The sequence below is a fragment of the Ambystoma mexicanum genome, chromosome 4q, assembly GCF_040938575.1.
Source record: "Ambystoma mexicanum isolate Mex_15411 chromosome 4q, UKY_AmexF1_1, whole genome shotgun sequence".
In the NCBI taxonomy this organism is placed as follows: domain Eukaryota; kingdom Metazoa; phylum Chordata; class Amphibia; order Caudata; family Ambystomatidae; genus Ambystoma; species Ambystoma mexicanum.
In genome coordinates, this window is record NC_090928.1 from 441,366,247 (window position 1) to 441,381,719 (window position 15,473).

General features: G+C 46.8%; 1 protein-coding gene across 1 annotated transcript in view; it reads left to right on the plus strand.

Moving 5' to 3' along the window:
• Positions 1-15,473, plus strand: part of USP34 (ubiquitin specific peptidase 34) — a 3,618,222-nt gene that overhangs the window by 2,132,574 nt on the left and 1,470,175 nt on the right. Inside the window, exon 41 of the mRNA XM_069608012.1 lies at positions 6,254-6,437. Coding sequence (XP_069464113.1) covers positions 6,254-6,437 — 184 coding nt within the window. The remainder of the gene's footprint in view (positions 1-6,253; positions 6,438-15,473) is intronic.

Consider the following 15,473-nt stretch of genomic DNA (forward strand, 5'->3'; position numbering starts at 1 on the left):
CGTTTTAGCCTCTATACCAGCCTCCTCTGAAGTTTCTTTCATGGAATACTGCTTTTCTGGTTGCTATTACATCTTCCAGATGTGTTGGAGGAGAGATCCTGTAAGCTACCGTATTTGACTTTTCATCAGTTCAGCGTAGTGCTACACAGTCATCCTTCATTTTTGCCTAAGGTGCGATTGTCTTTTCATCTCTGTGTTAGTCCTGCCAGTGTTCTTTGGCTCTCCCAGCTCTTCTGCAGAGAAGGAGCTACATTCACTGGACGTTGCCCTCCCTTAGAAGTTCTATATAACACGCAGGAAAGATTTTTGCAAAACTTCTCAACTCTTTGTGATGTTTGCACCTGTTGAAAAAGGAAAGGCTGTGTCGAAGGCTTCCGTTTCCAGGTTGCTATCTGGCTGCATATCATAGACATTGCCTTGTAAACAGGCCTCTGTCAGGTAGACCGAAAGGCACATTCCACCAGAGCTGTGTCTTCTACTATGGCTTTCCTGTCTTTTGTGCCCCTGCTCCATATCTGCAGGACGGCTACGTGGAGGTCGACTCCTACATTCATGAAATTTTACTGCATTGACAGGGATTCCAGGGAGGTGTACTGTGTCGTTCAGGCGGTGCTTCACAACCTATTTGTTTGAGGTGAGTGTTCCAGAGGTGAGTTTCATTACTTCTGTTAAGCTGTTCCACCTCCCAATGGTTGGGTATGTGTATGTGGGTATGTGTACTGCTATGTAATCGTATTCATGAGCATGTGAATCCATGAAACATCCAATGCTGGAGAAGGAGCAAGTGCTGTTCTCCACCATTGGTATTTTTCATGGGGTTCACATGCGACCCACCCTCCTACCCCGCTATGGCTCTTCTGGTTCCTACTGCCCCATTATGTTCACTTATAAATCAGAGGATGGCATTTAGGGGTGGAGCTAGGTAGGGCTACTGTCATTGGTGGGGAAGTATGTTCTTCTTTTAATTTCAGTTTTTTTTATTGTGCATTTGGTTAGTTTTTGCAAACCTTAGGCACTAAAATAATTACAAAACATTTAGAAAGGAGTTAAAAAGTAAGAGGAGAAAACTTTAAGTATTAAAATTCACCATATCATGTAGTCAACAATAAAAATGTACGTATGACCCGAAGTGACAGCAATAGGCTATGCTTGTGCCAAACATTTTTGAGGATTAAAAGCAAGACTGCTTTAATATTACTGAGGATTCCTAGCCTGACGATGGGGGATATTCATGAGCATGTGAATCCACGCAAGATACCAATGCTGGATTACTGGAGTTACAGGTAACATGTTACTTAACTGGAGCCAACAGGGTCCCAGAAGGATCCTTGTGATTTATAGTTGCAACAGTGATTCCGACATCCATATATGCAGAAAGGGTAGTTCGGACTGGGAGTACCGTGCTGGAATGGGAGTCCTTGTCCCCAAGTGGGGGAGTCGCTCTCAGTGAGGTCCCACTTGCCCAGACACCTAGGGATGGTCTTGTGTAACGAGCTTACCTCCCTAGCCTCAAGGGTGTTTCTCCCCTCTGGGGAGATGGGACGAATTGTCCAGATTCGTCAGTCTCTACACTGTAGAGGTTCTGTGCTGCACTACCTTTTCTGATTTTCTCTAATGGGGTTATATTGAAAGACTGTCCCTTTTTTCTTTTTGAAACTAATATTCATTTACAAAAGGAAAATCATCCTTTAGTGTTGTTGTCATCTTAAATGTATGAAATATTTAATTGTTTCGGGAGGATAGCTCAGGGACAATGCGCTCGTCTTGGAAGCATGATGATGCGGAGCAACGCATGTTCAATCCCTGGGTCCGCGCTTAAAAAGCCTCTGGGTATTAAGCGCGTTATAAATAACCCATTACAATTACTATTACCCCAGATGGCCATGAGTTTCTATGGGAGCAGTATCAAGGAGTTGTGTTTTCCTGTGCCAGATTCTTTTGTGCATTGTTGGCTGCTTCGTACAGTAGGTCTGGTGCGTGTTTGTGTACGTGACAGAGTGTCAATTGTGCTGCTCACTGTTCCCACTTCATTGTTGTCGTGGTGTTGTTTCAAGGGAGGATAAAGTGTTACAACGAGCTTGGGTGGAGTGTGGTGATGTCATAGCTCATGTTGAATGTGGTGGCCCTGGGGTTCTGTGAGTGACCGTTGGGGTTAGAGTGGCTATTGATGGGTGTGGGGAAGCCCGGTGTTCCTCATCTGAGGTTGTGTCTTTGTTTCCCCTACACTGGCAACAAGGCTGCGATGGTAGGAGGATCCTGGCGTTTAACATCCAGCGCTGCTGAGGGGGTCCAGCAGGTTCATGACACTGCCCACGTGGCAACTTTCCCCACACCCAGGCGGGCACCACGACTCTGTGCGGCCACGAACAGTCTGAGCCCAGTGGCTGGCGTGCAGATCTGGGCAATCACGCCATGCTAAGAAGGAGTAGAGGATTCCCCCAGCGCCAGTCTCCAGTTTCCCCTGTGGTGCTGGTGTCCAGAGTGGTGCGTAGCCTGCCGTTGAGGACATCCCAGCCTGTGCGGTAGGAGGGAATGGAGGAGTCAAACGTTTCCCGGTTGGGGAAGGTGAGCGGGAGCCGTTTCCCCTCTCTGAGCAGCAGTTGAGCATGGTGTAGTAAAGCGTGCTAGTTGCAGCTCACGAGTGCCTCATTCACACCCTTGGGGCTGGGCAGCGGAAGTCGGGCACAGCATCCCGCAGAGGGAACAGCTGGCAGGTTTTTGCTGGACTATGGACTGGTTACACGGATAAGAGAAGTTCCAGTATCGGTGCGCCCCGAACAAATGGTGATGTCACAGGCGAATAAGGAGTTGTGGACTGGTCACGTGGACGGCCGTTGGTGCGCCTGCGGGTCATGCTCGGCTCACGGAGTCCTGGAGATGACGCCTCCTAAGAGGGGTTTGAGAAGAGCTGAAACTGTAGTTGCCCACATGAGGAGTGACTTAAAGAAGGGCAACGTTGGAGTCTGCGATCTCGGCAGCATTGCAGGAGAGGGAGACGCGCATCTGGAGACCCTGGCAATAGGGATAGTGTAACGTGGTCACAGCGTCGAGGGCCCTGCGAGCGAGGGGCAGCCCCCATAGGGCCAGGTGTTCCGAATATTTTTGGACTCTTGAACATTGTGCTGGGGAACTTCAGGGATCCAGCGGAACGCGATCCTGGTTAGGGTTGCATTAGCGGTAGGTGTGTCAGGGCCTGTTTTATTATTATTGTTGTGTTTATGTTGTGGCCCAGGTTCAGGGGTGTAGGTTATTTCTCCCGGGGTGGTGTAGAGGTATATTGTGCCAGGGCCGTTGTTCATTTCCTGTGGTGTGTTTTGTTGTGCCCTTTGTTCCCCTTTGTAGGTTTCCCAGGTTAGTGTAATACAGGGAATGTATTGTTACAGGCATGGTGGGAGCGTTTAGTTTACCTGTAAGGGGGTGGTTTGCGTAAAGGCAAATGCTGTTTTAGTTCATTGCATTTCAGACTTGTGGGTGGAGGTTTGGGTTGGCTATCAAGGGAGATGTGCTTGTACTTGGAGTGAGATTTAATTTCCTTCCTTCCTGTGGACATGAGGGTGAAGGGCCGGTACTGGGACCGAAAGTACATGGTTTCATCCATTTTGGACATGTGGGTAGAGGGCCTGTGTATAGGTACTGTTGTTTATGTTTGGAATCGCTGGACATGTTGGGTCCGGGTTCGGGGTTTAAGCGTTCTGTGTTTACATTTTCGTGGTGCATCCTGTTTTGTAGGTTTGGGGCACACGGTTCCACCTTCGATTAGTTGGGGGTTGTACGGACTTAGCAGAAATGGTTGGGTGCGTGATGTGAGTGTTTTGCAAATGGAGGGTGCGTGTTGTTAGATGCAATTTTTGCCAATTTTGGCACAATGTGCAGCATGTTAGGGATGGCATGCATTGTTGGGTTGTACCTGGTTAGTGAAGGGGTTAGGCGTTTAGGTGTGTTGAGCAGGGTATTGTGTCGCTTTGTTCTGTGATGATTTCAGCGGTGTATGGTGTGTTACCTGTTCCAGTTTAGGATAGTTATGCCTCGTGGGTGCGGGGGTAGGTGTTGAGTAGAGTTGTCGTTCATCAATTTGTCCCTTGGCAAGGCCCCCAGTGTTTTGGTGGCATACAGTTAGGATGTTGTTTATTGGGAGTGGGCCTGATTGTGTGACAATCATCGTTGTGGTGCCCTGGCAAGGTGTTTTCCTTGAGTTTTCTGGGGTTTTGTTGCCCTGGTAGTTGTTTTCCCAGTTGCCTACCTTCAAAGGAACGTGAGGTGGGTGATGTGGTTGGGAATGTTGTTGTTATCTGTGGGTGCGAGATGCCAGTGAACAGAAATGTATTTGTAGTGGTGTTTGGATGATGTGTTATTAGGATTGTTAGGGTGCTGTTTGTTGATCCTTTGACGGTGTGGGTTGTGCTGTGTAGTTTGCTCACAGTTGAGCTGTTTGTGCTTGGACGTGGCAGGTCTGAGGCTCTGGGGGACAGCCCTGGGTGTAAGGATTTGTATTTGCATTGTTGGTTTGGCTGGTTAGATGGGTGGTGTTCTTTAAACACTGGTACGCTTGGTTTTGGCAGGGCCGAGGTCCTGAGGGGCAGCTCGGGACAGTTGGTGGTGCGTTTTTTTTGTTTTAAGTTCTCGGTGGTTGCCTGATGAAGGGACACGTCAGTGGGTGTGCCTCGGTTGGTGAGTGTGTTGTGCAGTTGGTGTAGACTGTGAGGTAGTGCAAAGGTTTTTGGCATTTTGCGGGTCCGGTTGGCCTGGGGAAGATTTTTCCTTTTTGTGTTTGCCGAGTTCTTTTGTGCATTGTTGGCCGCTTTGTGCAGTAGGTCTGGTGCGGGTCTGTATGCGTGACTGGGTGTCAATTGTGCTGGTCACTGTTCCCACTTCCTTGTTGGTGTCGTTTCAAGGGAGGGAGAAGTGTTGTAATGGGCTTGGGTGGAGTGTGATGATGTCATAGCTTGTGTGGAATGTGGTGGCCCTGGGTTTCTGTGAGTGACGGTTGGGGTTGGGGTTAGAGTGAGAGTGGATGTTGATGGGTGTGGGGAAGCCCAGTGTCACTCATCTAATGTTGTGTCTTTGTTTCCCCTACCATCCCGTTGTAATTCTGTACCCTGAAGGCGTGCAGACCAGGGGCATTAAAGGAACATTCAAACTTACCTTGCAGAAGATGTTCTTTCCTACAAGGTTCTGTGCTGCACTGCCTTTTCTGATTTTCTCCAATGGGGTAATCCTGAGAGCATGTCCCTTTTTTCCTTTTGAAACTAAGATTCCTTTCCAAAAGAAAAATCATCATTAGTGTTATTGTCATCATCTTAAATGGAGGAAATGTTTCATAGGCTGGACCCCAGATGACGTTGAGTTTCTATGGGAGCAGTATCAAGGAGTTCCCTCTAGACTGTTACTTGTTCACAGGCTTGCTGGCCCTTCAAAAGTGAAAGCTATCTCAAAACAACACGATTTCAGGGAGGATCGTCTTGTGCATCAAAACCTGTTGTTAGCTAGGAATGAAAGAAGTTCCTCGTAGCTTGAGGGTCAATTCTATGAGAGGTTTGGCTTCTTATTTTGCCTTGCAGAGGTGATGTCTGTGGCTGTACATAAGTCTGGCATCAACGTCAGACTCATGCTAGATGTTCACAAAGCACTATTTTCTTAATACTTTGGCTATTGGAGACGCTTGACTGGTATGGTCTTTGCTTCAAAACGTTCTTGGTGTAAGAGGAATTATCTTGCACTCTTCCCATTATCCTTGTAATTATTTTAGTCTTGCAAGAGATGAGTCATCCATGGGAGGAATGTATCTGTTAGAAGAACGTCACCTACCTTTGGCAATGTTCTTTCTGATGGATACAGTCATCCTCCTACAGATTCTTCATCAACCCTCCCGCATATCCCTCTAGTAATGCTCCCTAAATGCTTGTGTATTTTTTGTATGTCACTTCTCCCTTTACTCAGCATCTTTTGGGGCTTAGAGGTGGAACTGGGCTCAGAGGGGTGACATGTCTCTGTATATGTGGCAAGGACATAAATACATAAAGTCTGATGCAAGGGATGCCTGTTACACTGTGACAGTACGTGCAAATCCACACAAACTCATGCGTTGGCGCTGATAAAAATGTCAGTGTTGTATATCCATCAAAAAGAACCTTACCTGAGGTAAATTGCTTGTTCTTGTACAAGTTGTTTGTGTGTTAGATTCTCATGGGTTGCCACTTCAAATTCGCTTTATCATCTGCTGGTGATTGAAATGGACTACATTAATGTGTTGCAGGAATTTCTTCGTGACATCTTCAATTTGTTGTTCCTGTTGCCAAATTTGAAGGACAAACATCAGCCAAAATGCAAATCTCACTCTTCCAGAGCTGCAGCCTATGACTTGTTAGTAGAAATGGTTAAAGGTTCTGTGGAGAACTACAGATTGTTGCACAACTGGGTCATGGCACAACATATGCAATGTAAGAACTCCTACATTTCAATTTCGTCAAAGTTTACTGTTCCATTTTAACTATTTCAGTAGAATTGCATGTATTACAATTTAAAAACATGCTTTGACATTTCTTTTTATATATTTGCAGGTAGTTTAATTATTTGCTAAATATAAGTAAATGTGTAGAGTCAACATCTGTGCGTGTCAATGTGTCTTTGTTGTGGTCCACTGAAATCCCACATTTTGGTGATTACATTTTAAATGGTCCACCTCTTTCAATTGACCTATATCAATTTTCACTTGTACCTATAAACATTCACTCTAAAAGTAAAGATCTTTTCAAAAATTGACCTGTTAGAAAAGAATTCTGTTTTGCCAACTCTCTCTCCATAGTTTCTATGGACCTGAAATCTTTGTGCTTTATTTTCTAATCTGTTTTTGATTTTTGAGGGGAAGTAAAGCCTCCAGCTTTACTTCCCACACCTTTTGCTAATATGTTCTGGGGAGACTGATCAGTTCTTCAGACTATCAGTACCAGGAAACTGTTTCCCTTTTGTCTTTTACATTTTGTAAATGTGTAACATTGCACACAGCATCTTACACTGCAGTGCAAAGGGGATACTTTTGCATCACCCTAGCCTTTTACGCTTGGTATTTTTGGTTACTTATATATGTGCGTAGATAAGCTGGTGACAGCAATTATATTTTTACAATGTTTGTGTTCTTTCTAGTGTGCACATTCACGTTTGCCCTAAATGGCCACGCCACATGATTTTTGCTCGTTTTTTGGCGCTTGATCAGCGTTGGAGCTAAGAATCCCTCATAGAAGAACATCCAACTGAAGAATCAAAGAAGACTCCCCAAGAGACCTGGCATCCCTTCCTGCATCTTGCCTTGTTAATCCCTATTGGAGTACCTCCTGTGCAGTGCATCAACCTCTGGACTGGCAGAACCAAACAGTCTCTGCGTGTTCTCGAGGATCCAGCCATTCTGAGCCTTTGGAAGGGTCCCTGGACCACCTTGTGGACTGTCAACTCTCCAGTGGGCTGCCTCGTTGGAACCATCGCAGTTCTGCATTTGCAGCCAGAACTTTGGTGGTAGCCAGATTATGGTATAAATTGCCTTCCTGCCAAATTTCAGCCTCTCATCCTCAAGGGATCCGGTTCTGGAAGAACCTCTGCAACTACTGATTGGAAAGATTCTGCTGTCTGTGTGCAGTGGCCGTCGCTGGAACGCGCCTTTGTCCCATTCTGTAAAGTATTCTGAAGAGGGCTGCATCGGTGAAACTTGCATTACTCAATTTTCAAGGTTTGCACTCTGTTCCTGGACCTGACTGAAGAATTTTTGCACCTGCAGCTCCTGGGCACCTCTCACTGGAACCAAAAGTGGGAAATCCAACCTTCAGCAACCCCCAATCGACCCATCCAGTGCTCTGGGAAATTCTGAGTCGGGGCTGGGTGTTAAGTAAACGCAAAGCATTTGTCTCCCACCTGTCCTCCATAGTATAACTATGAGAACAAGTCTCTTTGTATCCCTCTTTTCCACTGCTTTTTGGTCCCCAAATCTGAGTAGTAAAGCCTGAAAGAGAACACATTTTACTGCATCTCTTCTTTTGAAAAGTCACCAACACAAGTATCTTACCTGTTATAGAAAATATTCTGTGGAGAAGCATTGTGACCTTTGGGCACAAGGCCCTACTCCTCTTAGGGATTGGACTTCTGAAGCTAGGGAAAATCACTTGTGATGTTATTTCATCTTTACTGCATCACTTTACTTACCTCCTTTGTTGATTGAAGTCATTGCACTTTAAGAATCTATAGTGACTGTGTCATGATCATAGAATGCGTCCCTTTTGGACTTCCTGGTCTCTGTCACAACGGGGCTTGCACTACTTGGTACTTCCAACATGGCCGTCTAACGTTGTACGCTCTCCACCAGCCTCCACGTCAGAGGTAGCTCATTCTACAAATAGACCACGCCCCCGCGCATCTCAACGCTACCACTTGCAGTGGCTAGACGTGTGCTCCGTAGTTCGCTGTAACTAACCTCTTGTTTCCTGGTTCCCGGACCCTCGATTTCCCCCTCTTCCCTTCCTCCCTCCTTACTCTGCCGTGATTCCCGGATCTCGTGTGCCGCCTCCGAGTACACCTCCCTCGTTTCCTGGACTTCCCGGAGACTCCGAGTACCCCTAGACGCTGAACGCTGAACGCACGCTGGAACTAGAAGAGGCTCGTGTGGGCTTGTACAAAACCCGATCCGTACGCAAGAAGGCTCCTTCCAAAAATTCCTGCATGGATCGAACTCAGGTGAGAAAGGGGGAAATCCGTGACAGATTGAGACGCCAAACGACCGAAGTTGAATCGGACATGGAGGCGGCCGTTCAGGATCTCATACGTCGCATGCAAGAATTAACGACTGGGGTGTAGAATCTGAAAGCGGAAAATGCCACATTAAAACAATTAGTTTTGTCCCGTGATTCCGCTACAAAGGAAAGCGTACTACTGGGCGGCATTGTAAATAAATACGATGGGTCTGCAAAAACCCTTCGTGGATTCCTTGACTCCTGTTTAGTCCACTTTACCTTTAAGCCCTACTACTTTTCTACCCCCAGGGCTAAGGTGGGCTTTATAATTTCGCACCTCTCCGGAAATGCACTAACCTGGGCCACACCTTTAGTCAATTCTGGAGATGCCCTCCTGGATGATTACGACGGATTTATACAGGCCCTTAAGACCATGTTTGACCGCCCAGAACAGGTCTTTAACGCCCAGGAACGTCTACTTGATTTCCAGCAAGGTTCCCAGGACATGCTTAAGTATGTAACATGATTTAAACAATTGGCTAAAGAAGCGGATTGGTGTCATGATCTCTGCTTCCAAAAGGTCAGGGTTTTCCCAACTCCCGTGGAAGCAGATCCATAACCCAGGTTCCGAGTGCCAACCAGTCCCAATTGGGACCTTTTGGACCCAGTCCTGGCGCCAGTGGCACCAGGCTCATAAATATGCCCAGTCCCAGCGCTGGAAGCGCCGGGCTCATAATGCTTGGGTGGACTTACCTGCAGCAGACCATGCTGCTTACTTGCCTGCCAGTTGAGCCTCTGATCCTCTTCTGTTTGGAACTACTTTTCCTGTTGGGTGGGGCAGGAGCCACTCCCTAGATTCAGAACACTGGAACTCTTCTGGAAAGCAGGAACTCTTTTCTTACCTAGGCGTGGCTGTGAAAGGAGACACCTAAGCACTACAGGAGGCTATTTAAACCACACCCGATGGATGAATCTTGCTTTGCGTTATTCTGCATCCTCTGCAGCAGAACGCTCATCGTGTCTTCTGCATCTGATCCTGGGCCTAAGGAAAAAAGCTTACCCTCCTGAATCCAGTCTTCAGCAACACCTATAAAGACAAGAAAGAACAGGTTAACATTACGGTCTTCAGTGACAGCTCTTCACTTACCTGGTCCATCGGCTGTCACCAACGCCTCGCGCTGCATTCCAGCATCTGAAAGACAAAGGCTTACCTACTCTTCGTGCGCTCCGGAGGTCTTCACACTGCATTCCGGCATCTGAAAGACAAAAGCTTACCAACTCTTCGCACGCTCCGGAGGCCTTCGGCGCTGCATCCCGCATCTGAAAGACAAAACAAGGTGCGTTTAAAGACATTGGGGAACTTTAATACTCACGTGCCATTACTCCTTTCCACATCTAACCCAGTGGGTATTCCGGCACCATGCAGCCGCTCCGAACTTGTACCTGCAAAATAAAAAGACAGTTAGAGCGCATCGTGAATCAGGCAACAAGCGCTTACTTACATGCTTCCAGGCGCTTCTATTCATACACGGGCTCCATCTTCAACTCACTTCAGCCCGTCATCCGCCATCGCCGGAACCCTGCAAAACAAGAAACATCATTACTAAAGACTTTAAAGACATTAGAATTACTCGAAACTTACCGTTCGTGCAGTAAACGACGGACAGCAGTCCTCTGAAGTCAAGAGGCCTGCTCCCCTTATCCAGTGAAGAAACTGGTTACAGCACCCTGCCCCGAGGCAGATGGAGAGCACGGCGTTCACTTACCTAAGGTGAGAGCGTTAACCTTTGGGGTTCTACAGGAGAAGAGAAAGGGAAGAAGAGAGAGACATTCAATCACCCAGTTCCTTAATCCCATATTTTCTATCTGCAGACATCTTACCCTTCAAGTCAGACATACAGTGCACAGAGGTCCAGCCCAAAGAGCCAGCCGTGTGTTACACATCACCTTTGCAGATACGGTATACGCCCAGTCAAGACCGGCGCCTCTACGGGAATCAGGTGAGCGTTACAATTGGTCCTCAGAAGCATGCTTTACTCTTTTCCGAAAGGGGGCTAAATGAAGACATCAAAGATGAACTAGCCAGAGTGGCTCGCCCAAGTTCATTCCACGCCCTCATGGATCTCGCTATGCAGATACTTTCGTATCCAGGAAAGGAAGGCAGAGAAGAAGAAAACCAAGATGCCCTTCCAGAAGGTTTCCATTGAGACCTCCTCGAAGTCTGACCCTACTCCTGCCTCTGTTAATGATCCAGAACCCATGCAATTAGGGGCTTTCTGTGGACCCATATCCCCGCAAGAAAGGATGCGAAGGATCCACACGGGGTTATGTATGTATTGTGCCTCGGATAAACATCTAGTTAGAGAGTGTCCTCTAGCCCCTCCACGACGTTCGTGAAACGCCAGCTCCCGATCCTAGATGGAGCAAGGCTTCGGGCGATAGAGGTTTGCTCCACATCTATTCCATCCTTGAACTCTCCTGGACAGAACAACCTAGTGATTCTACAGGCCTTTCTATCACCATCCAAGAATGAGACCTACCCCATTTTGGCCTTGGTGGATTGTGGGGCCATGGGGATATTCATAGATCAAGATTGGGTCTTTAGCCACCACATTCCATATGAAACTCGAGGCATCATGCAACCTGTGGCGGCGATCAACGGAATACCTCTTTCTTCAGGACCCATAACCTTACAGACCAAAGTGATCCAACTCTCGATAAACCATCATCAAGAGGTGATCAAATTTGACATCATAAAGTCAGCTCATTACCCAATGGTACTGGGTATGCCCTGGTTACGGAAGCACAACCCATATATCAACTGGACAGCAGGATCCGTGTTTCTTGGTTCTGAGCATTGCATGTCTCACTGTCTATTCCTGGATTCCTCCTCGACATCTTCCGAAGGCACGCCAACAGACCAGCAAGGTCCATTCATGGTTTCAAATATCATACAGGTTCCTTAGGCCTATCAGGAATACGCTGACGTGTTTTCAACTGCTATAGTCTAGGCCCTACCCCATCACAGACCTGAAGACTGCGCTATTGATACAGAACCTTCAGCAGTGATTCCCTTTCGAAGGATTTTCATTTTATCCGAACCAGAAGAAAGGGCTCTCTGAGAATACTTGGATACCAACCTTGAAAATGGCACCATAAAACCATCCAAATCTCCAGCTGGAGCTTTGTTGTTTTTTGTTCCCAAGAAAGACACTAAAGAGCTTAGGCCTTGTCTTGATTATCGTGGATTAAATCAATGCACCCTCAAGGACCGCTACCCATTGCCCTTAATCTCAGATATCCTGGAAGCAGTGAGAGGAGCTCTAGTATTCACGAAATTGGATCTCAGGGGTGCCTACCATCTGATCCGTATCGGGGAAGGAGACGAATGGAAAACAGCCTTTAGAACACACTTTGGTCACTTTGAATACCTGGTCATGCCCTTCGGACTCGCTAATGCCCCAGCGGTCTTCCAAAGTTTCATGGATCGGGTGTTTTCTGACATGCTGTTCCTCTTCATCATAGTTTACCCGGACGATATCTTGATTTACTCCAAGGACCATCTAAAGCATGAAGAACATGTTAAGGCAGTCTTACAACGGCTACGTGAACACAAACTCCTAGCTAAACCTGAGAAATGCCTTTTTCGTGTCTCTACTGTTCACTATCTAGGATTTGTCGTTAGTCCAGAAGGAATTGGAATGGACCACTCAAAGGTAAAAGCCATACTATCTTGGCCTGTTCCCACTACCGTGAAATAGATTAAATCCTTCCTGGGCCTTGCCAACTTTTACCGGAAATTCATACCGTCCTTTTCTGAGATAGTTCAACCGATCATTGCATCATTGAAGAAAGATACTCCCTTTCTCTGGACATCAGCTCAAGATAAGCCATTCCAACGATTAAAAGCAGAGTTTACTCAAGCCCCCATCCTAGCTAAACCTGATATTAATCGACCATTTCTAGTGGAGACGGATGCCTCTAACTATGCCATAGGAGCAGTGCTAAAACAGGAATTCGAGGACAAATTAGAACATCCCATTGCTTACCTTTCACAAACCCTGACTCCCAGCGAGACTCATTATTCCGTCTTGGAAAAGGAGCTGTTAGCCATCCGTCAAGCCTTCACAGAAAGGCGTGATCTACTTCTGGGAGGTAAACGTCCTGTTTAGGTCCGTACGGACCATCGAAATCTTCAAGTTCTACAATCTTTGGAATGTAGGCATAGTCGTCAAGCCCGTTGTGCCTTCTTCTTTGCCCAGTACCAGTTCCACATCCATCATGTCCCCGGATCACAGAACATAATTGCTGACGCCTTATCCCGACGTCCCGACTACGAATCTCTTGAAGATCGGTCCTTCCCAAAGATGTTTCCCCACACAATTTTTGTAGCCCAAGCAATCAGTCTCCTGGAAGACATTCGGATGCAAACCCAGTCCTCTGAGATCCGGAAGTAATTTACGGGGAAGAATCAGTGGCATCTTAGAACAAGAGACGGGTACCTGTTTAATGATAATGGCCTGGTCATTCCCACACGGAGACTACAACAACGGATTATTAACCTCTGTCACGATACCCTTCACTCCAGACATTGTGGCGTCACCAACACCCTCCGTCTCATACACAGACAATTTTGGTGGCCTAAAATTAAAATTGATGTTCAGCGGTACATTCAAGCCTGTGCAGTCTACAATCAAAACAAGCATGATAACAAGAAACCGGCAGGTCTCCTACTTCAACCTATGCTACCGTCTAGGCCCTGGGAATTCATTGCTACGGACTTTATTGTGGAATTGCCACCATCCAGAGGTTACACGACTATCATGGTCACCATTGATTTATTCACCCACATGGCTCATTTTACACCATTGTACAAATTGCCATCTTCATCAGAACTCGCTGGCATCTTCCTGGAACACACATTTCGACTTCATGGACTCCCTTCCAAGATCATATCAGACAGGGGACCTCAATACATCTCTTAATTCTGGAAACACATATGGCGTATTCTAGGAATCCAACGTGCCCTCTCCAGGTTATCATCCACAGACTAACGGAGCTACCGAACGTGTGAACCAGACCCTACAGCAATACCTTTGTTGTTTCGCCACCAAGGTACAGGACGACTGGTCACTCTTAATACCTGTGGCTGAATTCACCTACAACAATTCTGATCACTCGGCAGTCAAGACCAGCCCTTTTTTTGCCGCCAAGGATTCCACCCTTCGGTTCTACCTTCCATTCTCCCACATCCCACACCAGTACCAACAGTCGACTCCTGGATTGAAACTCTCATCAACGTACACAAGGAAGCCAAAGAACACTTAGAAAAGGCCCGAACTCACACCAAGCGTTATGCGGACTCCAAGAGAAGACCAGGACCTTCTTATGCAGTTGGTGATAAGGTCTGGCTGTCCTCGAAACTACTGCCTCGACATTTACAACCAAACAAACTGGCTCCCCGGTACTATGGCCCCTTTTCCATAAAGGAAATCATAAACCCAGTGACATTCCGGCTCAAATTGCCAGACTCCTGGAAGAAGATGCATCCAGTTTTTCACATTTCTTTATTAAAACCTTACGTCCAGTCCTCCCGGAAGTCCTTCAGACCCAACCCCGTGGTTGTGGACGACCAGCTGGAATATGAAGTATCCAGAATATGCGACTCCAGGTATAAACGGGGTCAACTTCAATACCTGGTTGAGTGGAAAGGATATCCTCCTAGTGAAAGAACCTGGGAACCATTTTCAAATCTGAATACCCCTAGATTGCTCAGAAGATATCATCTCATACACCCTGGCAAACCTGGTGGGACAGGTTTTTTCGGAGGAGGCATGCTGTCATGATCCATAGAACGTGTCCCTTTTGGACTTCCTGGTCTCTGTCACAACGGGGCTTGCACTCCTTGGTACTTCCAACATGGCCGTCTAACATGGTATGCTCCCACCAGCCTCCACGTCAGACGTAGCTCATTCTACAAAGAGACCACGCCCCTGCGGGCCCGCACGTCTCAACGCTACCGCTTGCAGTGGCTAGACGTGTGCTCCGTAGTTCGCTGTAACTAATCTCTTGTTTCCTGGTTCCCGGACCCTCGATTTCCCCCTCTTCCCTTCCTCCCTCCTTACTCTGCCTTGATTCCTGGATCTCGTGTACCGCCTCCGAGTACACCTCCCTCGTTTTCTGGACTTCCCAGAGACTCCAAGTACCCCTGGATGGTGAACACACGCTGGAACCAGAAGAGGCTTGCGCGGGCTTGTACAAAACCCGATCCGTACGCAAGAAGGCTCCTTCCAAGAATTCCTGCAAGGATCGAGCTCAGGTGAGAAAGGGGGAAATCCGTGACAGACTGCATATATGTTTATTATTGAGTGTTGTGCGATATTTTCACCTGCTTGTTTCATTTTTAGTATGTGTTTAAGGCCTAGAATAAATACTGTATTTTTATACATTCCTGTCTAAATTAAATTGTGTGCTTCACTTTGTGGTGCGACGCGTCAGAAGAAGGTTGCGGACTCTGAAAGAACATTTTAAGTAAGTTTTAGTAAATCAAAGTCAGAAAGGCCGAACTATCCCTATAGCTATGCGGTGTTCCGTACCTAAAAAATAACTATGGTGCTCATCAGTCATCTTTTCCTCAGTGTCCAAAAAGAAACCTGTCCATCGTCCAAAACTATTGCTATCTGACCCTATCACTTATTGTAACAAAACAAAGGTAGGAGAATTACTCCCTTCTCCTGCTTCGTGCTTCTAACACTTGTTTTC